This window comes from Microtus pennsylvanicus, chromosome 6 (genome assembly GCF_037038515.1).
Source record: "Microtus pennsylvanicus isolate mMicPen1 chromosome 6, mMicPen1.hap1, whole genome shotgun sequence".
Classification (NCBI taxonomy): Eukaryota; Metazoa; Chordata; class Mammalia; order Rodentia; family Cricetidae; genus Microtus; species Microtus pennsylvanicus.
The window spans coordinates 50,247,115-50,261,170 of record NC_134584.1 but is presented as its reverse complement, the minus strand read 5'-3'; the positions used below and the strand labels follow the sequence as shown (position 1 = coordinate 50,261,170).

General features: G+C 41.5%; 1 protein-coding gene across 4 annotated transcripts in view; it reads right to left on the bottom strand.

Moving 5' to 3' along the window:
• LOC142851964 (baculoviral IAP repeat-containing protein 1b-like) overlaps window positions 1-13,060 on the bottom strand; it is a 47,758-nt gene extending 34,698 nt beyond the window's left edge. The window contains exons 1-5 of one of the 4 annotated variants that reach the window (XM_075976214.1): window positions 12,949-13,060; window positions 5,500-6,066; window positions 4,041-4,140; window positions 1,363-1,444; window positions 495-546 (exon numbers count right to left, since the gene is read on the bottom strand). In XM_075976214.1, the coding sequence (XP_075832329.1) occupies window positions 495-546; window positions 1,363-1,444; window positions 4,041-4,140; window positions 5,500-6,064 (799 nt within the window). In that variant the 5' untranslated portion in view covers window positions 6,065-6,066; window positions 12,949-13,060. Of the gene's footprint in view, window positions 1-494; window positions 547-1,362; window positions 1,445-4,040; window positions 4,141-5,499; window positions 6,067-12,601; window positions 12,690-12,885 lie in introns of those variants that run through there. The other 3 variants (XM_075976215.1, XM_075976212.1, XM_075976213.1) reach the window with 3 other exon arrangements.
• Window positions 13,061-14,056: the final 996 nt, after the last annotated feature.

Genomic DNA, 14,056 nt, shown 5'->3' with positions numbered 1-14,056 from the left:
TGTTTGACTGCACCACTTGTGTGCAGTGTCCATGGAAGTCAGAGGAGGGCATTGGATTCTCTGTAACTGGACTTAGGGAGTTGTGAGCTGCCGTACGGGTGCTGGGAACCTAACGAAGTTCTTTATGAGAGAGCAAGTGAGCTTGAGCCCAGAACCATCTCTGCCACCCATAAAATAAAAGCAAAAACCAATCCAGTCATTACATAGCAGGGAATCACTCATGAAAGTAATTGTTAAAGCAAGTTGATGAGGATTGGAGAGATGGCTCAGTGGCAAACAACACTTACTGCTCTTCCAGAGGACCCAGGTTCAATTCCCAGCACCCACATCACAAATGTTCCCAAATGCATGGAACTCCAGCTCCAAGGGATATGACATCCTCGTCTGGCTTCCAAAATCACCTACAAACATGTGCACACACAGACATGGGGGAGAACAGGGCATAAAAAAGGAAATAAACAAACAAAGCATTTAGAAAGTGCCTGAGGTTTTACCTGACACCATAGGCAATTCTCTTCTGACCCAGGAATTCAGAAAATGTTCTCCCTGAGGGAAAGAAATTCAGGTTACTGACTGATTTATAAAACAGACGTCTGTCTGTGAGCTGCAACTGAAGGACTCCCCTGCCCCCCAGCACTAAAGCGACATTTCACTAGAGCAGCGGAAGTGTTGGCAAAGCAGACCTTTAGTCCGATTTCTGTTGATCTCGGGAATTTTATGCAGTACAGACAGCAGCGAATGTTTTCCTGTGCAAATGGGAGCTTTCTCGGGGTCACTCTCAACAGACATGCAGCTCAGCAACAGAACTGCAGTCACACACACAGATGCAGTTGGCTCAGGGGGAACTGCGCCATGGGAAGGAAGCTCCCATCAGAAGGACCTTTCCAACTGAGCAACTCTCCCTTCTGGGCGAGAAAACTGCGCCCAGACTCTCAGCCCTGCTCTCTGCAGACACAGCCTCTGGGTCATCAGCCATTCCATTCTCCTTTGGCTTCTGTGTGGGCTAAGTTTCCCACCGCTTACCACTAGGAAGTCTCTACTAGTGTAGACCCTAGACAACCAGGGGCGGGAGCCAGCTCTGAGAGCCCTGCTGTCGCCAGGTGCTAGGACAGAAGACTGGGTCGGGCATCCAGACAGAAGCAGCAGAAGGAAGCAAGGGCAGCCAGCTCAGTGAGGGAGGAGGAAGGAGGCAGCTGAAGGACCCAAAGGCAGCCTGAAAATTCACATATACATGGTTTCAGCTCAGCAAGACAAGATTTGCGGCTCCACTCTGCAGATGAGATGCAGGAGCTTGAATCCATGAGAAAATAAAACTCCTCAATGACTCCACACCAGTGGGAAGAGTTTGCTGCTGTGAATTACCGTAACATGGACAAATCCCTCGTAGCTTTTAATATACTGGGCAATTTCCTCCGAGGATTTCTTACTTCGAAGAAATTCACACCTATAATTAAAAACATAATTAAAATTACCTCAATACTATGATGAAGATTTTCTGTATTACAATAAATATTTGCTAAAATCCTATCAAATTGTTGAATTTGAGCTTTCAACAAAACTGTCATAATTTTCCTGACAGCTTCCTCATGACGATTAACATCATGCTGCTAGAAACATTTAAATCATATTACTGATAAGATATATAAATATTTGAAATCAAACCTGTGCCAGTTAGTCTTTTCACAAGCTGGAGTCATCTGGGAAGAGGGAGCCACGGTTGGGAAAATCCCTCTATCAGATTAGCCTGTAGTCCAGTCTGGGCATTTTCTCAATTAATGAGAGATGTGGGAAGACCCAGTCCACTGTGGGCACTGCCACCCTGGGCAGGAGTCCTGAGAAGCCTAAGAAAGGCAGCTGGGCATGAGCCTGGAGCAAGGCAGTAAGCGGTGCTCTTTCATGGCGTCTGTCTGTCCCTGCTTCTGTTCCTGCCCTGATGCCCCTCCACGGTGGATGGTAATCTGGACATGTAAGCCAAATAAACCCCTTCCCTCTCAGGCTGCTTTTGGTCACGGTCCAGCAGAAATCAACAGCAACAGAAAGAAAACAATAGGAAACCTTCATCTTGTTTTAATTGTCTTTCAACACAGGCTCTCCCTCTGTTGCGGTGGTGATGTCATGCTCAAGCACAGCCTGGACTGCAGGCCTACACTGCTGCAGCCGCTGTTCTCTTCTTGAAACAAATAGGCAAGAGAATCAAAGATAGTGATTCTCAGTCAGTAGAGTGTGGGACACACACACACACACACACACACACACACACACACACAATGTAAAGAATCCCAAGGGCTGGAAGAAGCAGAGCCTGTGAACACTGACTAAGATATTTAATGGCATTAGGTATTAAAGCTCATCTTTTTAGGAGCCATAATGACACTGTGGTTCTTTTCTCTTTATTAGTCATAATTTAAAGGCATGTGCTAAAAGAATAACAAATGGAACCATGCGTTAGCTGGAATGTGCTTTGACATAACCTGATCATCACTATTCCCAGCAGATGGCAGGAAAGACACAGGAGAAATTTGATTCGAGTAGGCCGGGGCAGGTGCTCTCTACTTTGCGAGATAACATGATGAAAGTCTGGAAACTAGGTACAGGAATGAACCTGTATGTTGCACAATCAAAAACAATAGACACAAAAAAAACACCACTGAACACATTATGAAAAATAACTAAAATATGTTCCTTCCCTAAGTAGGGTGAAAGACCACTGTAACTACAAATACTCCGAATCTCTGAAATAAAATACACCTGTTTTCCCTCCTTTGGCGCTGCTGTGTGGTCACCTAGGCATCTGGTCTCCTTGTCATTTTTTTTTTAAACCAGAAAATGGCCTTGAACTCCTGATTCTATCGCCTCTACCCTGGTCATGCTGGGATTACAGGTGTCTGCCACCTTGTCCAGCTAGTGTTTTCTTCGTGCATGTTCTGCAGTAATGAAACCACTTGCAATATCTTAAACAGTGTTATTATTTTCCTTTATTTATTTATCACTTATTATTTCCATTTCCACCCCTTTGCAATTCACTCATTTGTTAGTTAAGGGAAACCATGAAACTGCTACTTGATGAAACATATTGTAGTATTGGGGACAATAAAACAACATTTAGCCAGGCGATGGTGGCACATGCCTTTAATCCCAGCACTCAGGAGGCTGAAGCAGGCGGCTCTCTGTGAATTTGAGACCTTCCTGGTCTACAGAGTGAGATACAGGACAGTCAGGACTACTCAGAGAAACCCTTTTTGGGTAGAAACAAAACCAAACATTTAGTAACGGCTGGAAGGGAATGGAGACCATGCACTTCATACTTGCAGAGACGTGAGTTCAGCACCTAGCACCCACTTCTTATGGCCACCTGGAACTGCAGCTCTAAGGTTCTGAAACCTCTGGCCTCCATGGGCACCTGTACTAACTTGTACATACACACTGTCCCCTGAATAATTAAAAACAAATGCTGGACCTGGAAAGATGCCTTGGTAGGTAAAATACCTCAGCATAACCACAAACGTGTGATATTGAATCTGTATTGACTCTGTATTTTCAGGACCCAGTCCACCATGTCTCTAACCCTAACCCTGGAGGAATGGAGTCAGGCAGATCCCAGGTTGCCTATCTCAAAATATAAGGCAGAGAATGATGGAGCGCAGGAACCTATACCAACATGTGACCTCCCCACAGACATGGATGAATACACATTCATATACTACATACCAACACACCACACACATAAACACACTCTATACACACCAACACACATCACAGAAAGTATAAAACTGAAAGAATGATAAAGCAAAAATAACATAAAAGAGAAAGAACCACTTAAGTTCATGTGATTTTAAAGTTTTCACTATGTGAGCAGATCTTCCTTGTTTGAAAAATTCTGCGATGATCCCGTTTTAGATATGAGAAACATCAGAACTCATGTGGTACTCCAACAATGTTGGTCTTTTCTCTCTAGGCTCATCTTGCTAAAAACAAACAAACAAACAAATGAAACCAAACCAAAAATAAAAACTGAAAATACAAATGAAGTGTTTGCTTACTTGGGGAACCACTTGGCATGCTCCTTCCAAGGATCGTCTCCTTCTTCCCAGTTTCCCAAGCATCCAGCACAGGAGAAACACTGTACGGTGTCCCGTTTACCTACAATGCAGTGACATGTTCTGACTGGCCAGCAATGGCACCAGGTGCGACCTTGGAGCTGATCATATTGTAGCAGAACAGACAGACCCCAGAATGCCTGTTCTTCCATGACCCCTCAGGCTGGATCCCTGTCCCACTGCCCTAAATGACCCCTTCTGAGCTCTGGACCTCCGTCCCCAGCATGGCTTTCCTCCATATACACCACCCTCACACTATGGCTTCGCAGACAGAAGCCACTCTTTAGCTTTCAGGACCAAAGGGATGGAGATGCTAGGATTTGCTAAAATGATGCCATTAGAAGGCCTAAGTGTCACGTTTGCTGCATTGTGTCTATGGAAACAGGAACATTTCATTAGTTCTTTGAACCTCAGTGAAGTCACCTATGAAATGTGGGAAAGGACAAACTGGTCGAATTAGAATTAGTGCTCAATCAATGCACAGCTTACATAAGTGGGTCCCCAGCACACCACAGACGCTGCTATAACGTCATCCACATCTCTCCTAACACCTGGTGTGTGGCTAAGGCATTTCAAAGTGCAGTGTTGTCAAAGGCAGCTTGCCTCTGGATGGGGGTTAAACAAGTACAAAGAGCATCCTTCCAAAACTAAAGAAATGAAATAAATCAAGGAAATACACAATTAATAGTATTCGTGAAACTAGAGGACAGTGGGACTGGTCTATCTCATGGTCCATTTTCAGCACCTTATGAATTGAACTAAGGTTTTCTGCAGCCTATTTAGCTTTGTTTTCAATTGCTGGCACTAAGCAATGGCTAAGTTAGCCCTCTTGTAATGAGCTACACCCTCAACTTCAGGTTCATAGTTTCTCAGGCCCGCATTTACAGAAAAGATCCTTGTGTTTTACACATATGTGGCAAGATAATAGTGCTACACTAAAAGTAATTTAAAGAGAGAGGAAAACTATTAAAGTGGATGTTTAATTAACCAGATCTCCTCTGCCAAAATTAACAAATAAGGAATGATTAACAAGAGGTAGTGGAAGAAGAGGAGGATGGGAAGGAGCAAGAGTAGTCGGAGAAGGTAGAGGAAGAGCAGAGGAGGAGGAAGAAGGAGAAGAGGAAGAAGAAAAGAGAAATGAAGGGATGGAGAGATGGCTCAGTGGTTAATAGGGCTCTTGTAGGGGACTGGAGTTGGGTTCCCCACACCAACTTCAGACAGTTCACAACCACTGCAATCTACTGCTCCCAGGGTCTGATGTTCTTCTCTGGACCCTATGGCCTCCTGTACTCACAAGTGACAATCCCCCACCCCCTCACATAACTACAGATATTTTTTTTTAAAAAATGGAAACTAAACTTCATATTTTACAGAAACACATCACACAATGGAATCCAGTTACCTGTAAAGACGAAGCCAGCTGCTGAGAGCACACGTGGCGATGTCCCATGGGCATAGAACGGCCAGTTCTCAAAGGACTCCAGTCTGGCCTCCTCTTCTTGGTACCTTGCTTTGCCGCCCCTCAGCTTCTCTGGACTCTTCACCCTTATGTCATACTTGCCGATGTTCCCAACATCTTTGCCCAAAAGGAACGCACATTCAGGACGCCATCTCTTGTGGTTTTCTATGGGAAGATTCCTGAGTCTGGTGCAAAAGAGGATTAAGCTACAGCAGAAGCACTGAACCCCAAGCTTCACCCCAGTATGGTAAAACCCAGCAGCTGCCATCTCCTGTGGCGTCCATGATCTGAATGTGTCATAGGTCACGAAAGTCTTTAATCGTTTGGCTTCACTGCGCATCTGTGGGTTAAAACCTTTCTTCATTTTCATTTGTAATTTATGGTCTTCTTCTTGTTGTCTTTTTAAAACCTGAAGTGCATCCACACCCAGAAGAGCAGATAACTCGGAGGCAGATTCATCATCGAATTCACAAATCCTCTCCTCAAAGGCTTCTCCCTGGGTGGCCATTTCTAATGGAGAAAGGAAAGCGGATGATTGGTGTCTGTGATATTTTTATTATAAAGTGTGTGTCTCAGGGCTAGAGAGACAGCTCAATGATAGAGGGGCTTGCCACAAGCCCAGTGAGTTCAGCTGGCTCCCCTGCAACCTTCATGGTAAGTAGAGGCAAGCAACTCTTATGAGCTGACCTTTGCAAAGCAGGTAACCTAGGCCAAAGTAGGTCTGAGGCAACAAATCCCACAGGAGTGATACTGAACCAGCTACCTAGGCTGGAGTAGCCCTGAGAAAGCAAGCTCCATGGGAGCAGGATCGGATCCAGTCCAGGGACATTTTGTGGATCAGGACTGAGCCAGCAACCTGGGCCAGAGCAGACCTGAGACAACAAACTCCACAGGAATAGGTACAAGGAAGCAACCGCTGAGTGAGTGAGCCAGAGCCAGAGACTGCTGAGGGTCTGGATGTGAATTTGCAACCTCCGAGAGAGTAGACCTAAGCCGGGACCCCTGTGGGTCTGGGCATGAGTCTAGGACCTCCAATGAACTAGGCCTGAGCCAGGACCTCTGTGGTTCCTGGTGTTGGTCTGGGACATTAAAGAGAACAGGCAGGATCCCAAAACCTCTGCACGTCCAAGGGTGAGCCTGGGATTTCTGATGGAGTAAGCCTGAGCTAGGTCCTCTGCATCTGAGCACACCCAAGCCAGGGAACTCTGAGGGAGTAGACCGAAGCCAGAGTCCTTTACAGGACCAATCCCAAGCCAGGGACCTCTGCAGGAATGGATCCAGTCCAGGGATATTTACAGAAACAGGTCTGAGCCAAAAACCTAGGCTAGAGCAGGCCTGAGACAACTCCAAGGGAGCAGAGTAAAGCCTGGGAGTGCTGAGGGACCTCCATGAACTGTGGCACTAACTGTACCATAAGGAACAGCCATCTGAGCCTTGGATTCACTGGCACCTAGAAGATTAATCAACAGAATCACAGACAGCCCAAACTATATCTATTAGAGGAAAAGATGAGTAGAAAAGGTAAGAACACATGCAACACCACAAATAGCAACATGACACTAGTAAAACCTAAAGACCCTACAACTGCAAGACTTGAACAACCAAATATAGATGAAGCAGAAGAAAATGACCTAAACATTAACTTCAGGAGAATGATTGAATCTCTTAAAGAGGAAATGAGAAATTCCTTTAAAGAAATTGAGGAAAAGACAAACAAAAAATTGAAAGACATCAGCAAATCCTTTAAAGAAAACCAAGAAAAAGCAATTATACATATGAAAGAAAGTATCCAAGACTTGAAAACTGAAATAGAGACAATAAAAAACATAAGCTGAGGATATTATAGAGACAGAAATCATGAGAAAATGATCAGGAATCACAAACGTGAGCATGAACAGCAGAATACAAGAGATGGAAGAGAGAATCTCAAACACTGAAGATACAATAGAGGAAACAGACTCATCAGTTAAAGAAAATGTTAAATTTAACAAAGGCTTACCCTAAAATATCAAGAAAATATTGGACACCATGTAAAGGCCAAACCTAAGAATAATAGGTATAGAAGAAGGAGAAGAAGTTCAAATCAAAAGCACAGAAAATATATTTAACAAAACCATAGAAGAAAACTTTCCCCACCTAAAGAAAGATATGCCTATGAAGATTCAAGATGCTTACAGAACACCAAACAAACTGGATCAAAAAAAGTCCCCTCGCCACATACTAATTAAAGCACTAAACATACAAAATAAAGAAAGAATATTAAAAGCTGCAAAGGAAAAAGGCCAAGTAACATATAAAGGCAGACCTATCATAATTACATATGACTTCTCATTGAAGACAATGAAATCAAAAGATCATGGTGAAGTGTTATGTAGACATTCAGAGACCATGGATGCCAGCCCAGACTACTATACCCAGCAAAACTGTCAATCACCATAGAAGGACAAAACAAGATATTCCATGATAAAACCAGATTTAACCAATACCTAGCCAGAAACTCAGCCCTACAGAAAACACTAGAAGGAAAACTCCAACCCAAGGAAGTTGGCTATATCAACAAAATCACAGACAATTGATGGTCTCATAGCAGCAAATCCCAAAAAAGAGAAAACCACACAAATTGACATCACCAACAATGAAAACTAAATTAACAGGAGATAGCAATCACTGGTCATAAATATCCCTTAATATAAGTGGACTCTACTCACCTATAAAAAGGCACAGGCTTACAGATTTGCTGTGAAAACAGAATCCATCTTTTTTCTACATACAAGAAATATACCTCTGGGGCTGGCGGGATGGCTCAGTGGTTAAGAGCACAGACTGCTCTTCCAGAGGACCGGGGTTCAATTCCCAGCACCCACATGGCAGCTTGCAGCTGTTTGTAACTCCAGTTCCAGAGAATCTGACATCATTATACCAATGTACACGAAATAAGGTTAAATAAAGTTTTGTTTTTTTTTTAAAAAGAAATACACCTCAACCTCAAAGATAGACATCATCTCAGAGTAAAGGATTGGGAAAAAATATTCCAATAATATGGACCTAAGAAACAAGCTGGTATAGCTATCTTAATATCTAACAAAATAGACTTCAAGCTAAAATCAATCAAAAGAGATGAAGAAGGACATTTCATGTAAGTCACAGGAAAAATCCATCAAGAGGAAATCTTAATACTGAACAGCTATGCCCCGAATACAAGGGCACCCTCATATGTAATAGAAATACTTCTACTTAAGTAACACATTAAACCCCACACACTAATAGTGGTAGACTTCAACACTCCACTCTCACCACTGGACAGGTCAGTCAGACAAAAAAAGGAGAGAAGGGAACTAACAGATGTTATGACTCAAATGGACTTAACAGACATCTATAGAATATTACATCCAAATATAAAAGAATATACTTTCTTCTCAGCACCTCATGGAACCTTCTCAAAAATTGACCACATACTCAGTAACAAAAAAACTCAACAAATACAAAAAAAATATGGAATAATGATGGAGGAAGGTCATTGGCTAATAAAGAAACTGCCTTGGCCCATTTGATTGGCCAGCCATTAGGTGGGTGGAGTAAACAGAATAGAATGCTGGGAAGAAGGGAAGTGAGGTCAGATGCCCTGCCACTCCAGTCCAGGGCAGACGCAATGAAGCTCCGACCCAGGATGGATGTAGGCTAGAATCTTCCTGGTAAGCGCACCTTGGGGTGTACACACATTATTAGAAATGGGCTAGTCCAGGTGCGAGAGTTAGCCGAGAAGAGGCTAGATATAATGGACCAAGCAGTGTTTAAAAGAATACAATTTGTAAAAAAAAAGAAAAAGAAAAAAGAATACAATTTGTGTGTGTGTTGTTATTTCGGGGCATAAGCTAGCTAGGCAGCCGGGAGCCAGGCTGTGGGAAGAGGCCCGCAGCTCCTTCAACAGAATAACCCCATGTATCTTATCAGATCATCATGCTTTAAAACTAGAAATCAACAGCAATACTAATTCCAGAAAACTCACAAACACATGGAAATTAAACAATGCTCACATGAATCATCAATGGGTCAAGGAAGAAATAAAGAAAGAAATTAAAGACTTCCTAAAATTCAATGAAAATGACCACACAACATACCAAAATTTTTGGGATACAATGAAAGCAGTGTTAATAGGAAAGTTCATAGCACTAAAGCCTACACAAAGAAGCTGGAAAAATCCCACACTAGTGAATTAACAGAATATTTGAAAATTTTAGAACAAAAAGAAGCAAACTTACCCAAGAGAATTAGACGGCAGGAAATAATCAAATTGAGAGCTGAAATCAACGAAATAGAAACAAGGAAAATACAAAGAATCAATGAGACAAAGAGTTGGTTCTCGAGAAAATCAACAAAATAGAGAAACCTTTATCCAAACTAACTAAAAGGCACAAAGAGAATATACAAAATAACAAAACCAGAAATTAAAAGTGGGACATAACAGACATGGAGGAAATACAGAGAATCATCAGATCATATTTCAAAAGTCTGTACTTCACAAAATTGGAAAACTTAAAGGAAATGGACAACTTTCTGGATAAATACCACTTACCAAAATTAAATCAAGACCAGATAGGCAAATTAAGCACATCTATAACTGATGAAGAAATAGAAACAGTCTTCAGAAGTCTCCCAACCAAAAAAAAAAAAAGCCCAGTTCCAGATGGTTTGAGCTCAGAATTCTACAAGATTTTCAAAGAAGAAATAATAACAATACTCCTCTAATTGTTCAACACAATAAAAACAGAAGGAACATTGTCAAACTCTTTTTATGAAGCTACAATTACCCTGATAGCCAAACCACATAAAGACATTACTAAGAAAGAGAATTGCAGACCAATCTCACTCATGAACATTGATGCAAAAATACTAAATAAAATACTGACAAATTGAATCCAAGAACACATCAGAACCATCATCCACCATGATCAGAAATTCAGGGATGGTTCAACATATGAAAATTTGTCAACATAATTTACCATATAAACAAAAAGAAAAATTAAAACCACATGATCATCTCATTAGATAACGAAAAATCTTATGATAAAGTACAACATCCCTTCATGATAAAGGTCTTGGAGAGAGCAGGAATATAAGGAATATACCTAAACATAATAAAGGCAACATACAGCAAGACAACAGTCAACATCAAACTAAATGGAGAGAAACTCCCAGTGATTCCACTGAAATCAGGACAAGACAAGGTTGTCCACTCTCTCCATATCTATTCAATATAGTCCTTGAGGTCCTAGCTAGAGACCTCAAAAGGAGACCAAGAGACAACAAAAGGAGACCAAGAGGATATAAATTGGAAAAGAAGAAGTCAAACTCTCACTATTTACGGATGATATGATAGTTTATATAAGCAATACCAAAAATTCTACCAAGGAACTTCTATCACTCATAAACACTCTCAGTAATGTAGCAGGATACAAGATTAATTTAAAAAAATCAGTAGCCCTCTTGTACACATATGATAAATGTGCTGAGAAAGAGATCAGAGAAACATCACCCTTCACAATTGCCACAAATAGGATAAAATATCTCAGAGTAACTCATAAAATATCTCAGAGTAACCAAACAAGTAGAAGACTTGTCTGATAAGAACTTTAAATCTTTGAAGAGAGAAATTGAAGAAGACACCAGAAAGTAGAAAGATCTCCCATTCTCTTGGGTATGTAGAATTAACATAGTAACAATGGCAATCTTATCAAAACAATCTACAGTTTCAATGCAATGCCCAGCAAAATTCTTCACAGACCTTGTAAGAACAGTACTCAATTTCATATGGAAAAGCAAAAACCCAGGATAGCCAAAACAATCCTGTACAATAAAAGAACTTCTGGAGGCATCACAATCCCCGACTTCAAACTCTACTACAGAGCTTAGTACTGAATATAGTCTGGTATTTGCATAAGAACACACAGGAGGACCAATGGAACTGAATCAATTAATAAATGGGACCTCCTGAAACTGAAAAGCTTCTGGAAAGCAAAGGACATGGTCAACAAGACAAAATGACAGCCTACAGAATGGGAAAATATCTTCACTAACCCCACATCGGACAAAGATATACAAAAAAATATACAAAGAACTGAAGAAATTGGTCACCAAAAGAACAAATAATCCATTTTAAAAAATGGAGTACAGACCTAAACAGAGAACTCTCAACAGAGGAATAGAAAATGGCTAAAAGACACTTAAGGAAATGCTCAACATCCTTAGTCATCAGAGAAATGCAAATGAAAACAACTCTGAGATTCCATCTTACACCTGTAAGAATGGCCAAAATCAAAAACACTGATGACAACTTATGCTGGAGAGGTTGTGGGGGAAAAGAGAACACTCTTGTATTGCTGTTGGGAATGCAAGCTGGTACAACCCTTTTGGATGTCAGTGTGGTGATTTCTCAGAAAATTAAAAAAAAAAAACCTTCCTCAAGACCCAGTAATACCACTTTTGGGTATATATCCAAAGGATGCTCAATTGTGCCACAAGGACATGTGCACAACTATGTTCATAGCAACATCATTCACCATAGCCAGAATCTGGAAACAACCTAAATGTCCCTCAACCGAAGAATGGATAAGGGAAATGTAGTACTTTTACACAATGGAGTACTACACAGTAGAAAAAATTATATCTTGAATTTTGCAGGCAAATGGATGGATCTAGAAAACAACATTTTGAGTGAGGTAACCCAGACCCAGAAAGACAATTATCACATGTACTCACTCATGAGTGACTTTTAAACATAAATCAAAGAAAACCACCCCACAAACCACAATTCCAGGGGACCTAGACAACAATGAGGACCCTAAGAGAGACATACATGGATCTAATCTACATGGGAAGTAGAAAAAGCCAAGATCTCTAGAGTAAATTGGGAGTATTGGGACCTTGGCAGAGGGTTGAAGGGGAGAGGAGAGGCAGGGAGAAGAACAGAGAAAAATTTAGAACTCAACAATCAATAAAAATATCAATAAAAGTAAAAAATAAAAAAATAAAGAGAAAAAAATCCAACCTCGTCACTAGAAATGTTCTGCAGTGGTCCTTCTGGAGTTCTGTCAGTCCTCAGGACACTTGACAATGTGGCTCAACAACTGTGATTTTACAGTTGTCTCTGGATAGCCCCACCCTCTTACAGTCTGCTTGGGGATCATGAGACAAAGTTCATGTTCTTTTCTATAGACACAATTGCTCAACTCTTGCATCCTGTTCCTTTTCTTTAGAAGGAACTGGCCAAGACTTGGCAGCCCATGGTTTTGCTTAGTTGCTTTCATTTTCACTAGCACAACCTGTACTTACCGTTGCTAGGATAAAACTCCGTGATAAAGAAGCTCACAGAAAATACGGTTTGTTCTGTCTTACAGTTGAAGATACATTTCCACCGTGGCACAGGAGACTTGGTGTCAGGAGCAGGAAGCCAGCCGATCACAGAGCATCAACAGCAAGGAAGCAGAGAAAATGATTGGGAAATGGCACCAGGCTATAAAGTCTCAAGGCCTGTCCCTAGTGACCCACTTCCTCCACCAGGCTCCACCTCTTAAAGGTTCCAAAATCTTACCAAATAGCAGCCCAGCAAGAAGCCAAATGCTCAAACACGTGAGCTGTTCATAGGAGACTTTTTGCATTCAGACCACAGCATCACCAGACACAGCGCCCTCCCCTAACATCTGTGTAAATACCTCTTCCCACACTCTCCTCCTTGTCTTCTTTCTTTTTAATTTTCTAAAATGATTTTACTGATCATGTGTCTGTGCAAATGGACTATTTTTTGATCTATCCTAGGAAGCCACCAGGATCCAATGGAATTTTCACCTTAATGACTTAATTCTAATCACCTTACTTAGATCCTGTTATGTCCAAGTTATTGGTCCTCCAATAAATTCACAAATTCCAGGTCCCGATGCAAATGACATGAGGGTTTTCAATTATATAACTTGAGTTTGGACTACTCCTCCACCATACCAACACAGTGGGTGATGGAAGTGTAGTGGCGAGCCCAGGGAAGGGGCGAACTCTTAAATGGGGAAAGCCTTAATCAGGGGAGTTTATGTCCAGTTGTCTTGGGATTGGGTAAGGAGGGCATAAAGTAAGGTAGTGTCTGAAACCATTGGTCGATTGGGTCATTGGGTGTGAAGACCCTAACAAAGAGCTATTAATAACTGACAAGGTATATTCAAGAACATGATGCTTCCTAGGGACATCTGGACTTCGTTAAATTTTATGGCTCTGCTCCCTGGCTTCTTAATTGACTATTTTCAGGGTATCTGTTCAAATTCTGCTATCACAGCACATTTTTGAAGCTGAAATCGGCCCCTCTGCTCATTATATGACTTAAGATGAAGCCCTTTCTTTAAAATGGAGTTTGCAAAGTCAGGTCCTCACAATCGTACCTCAAAACACAATAAAATTCCCACTCCTTGACTGACTCTTACAACAAGCATTCCATTTCAACAGGACCCTTTGCAGAACA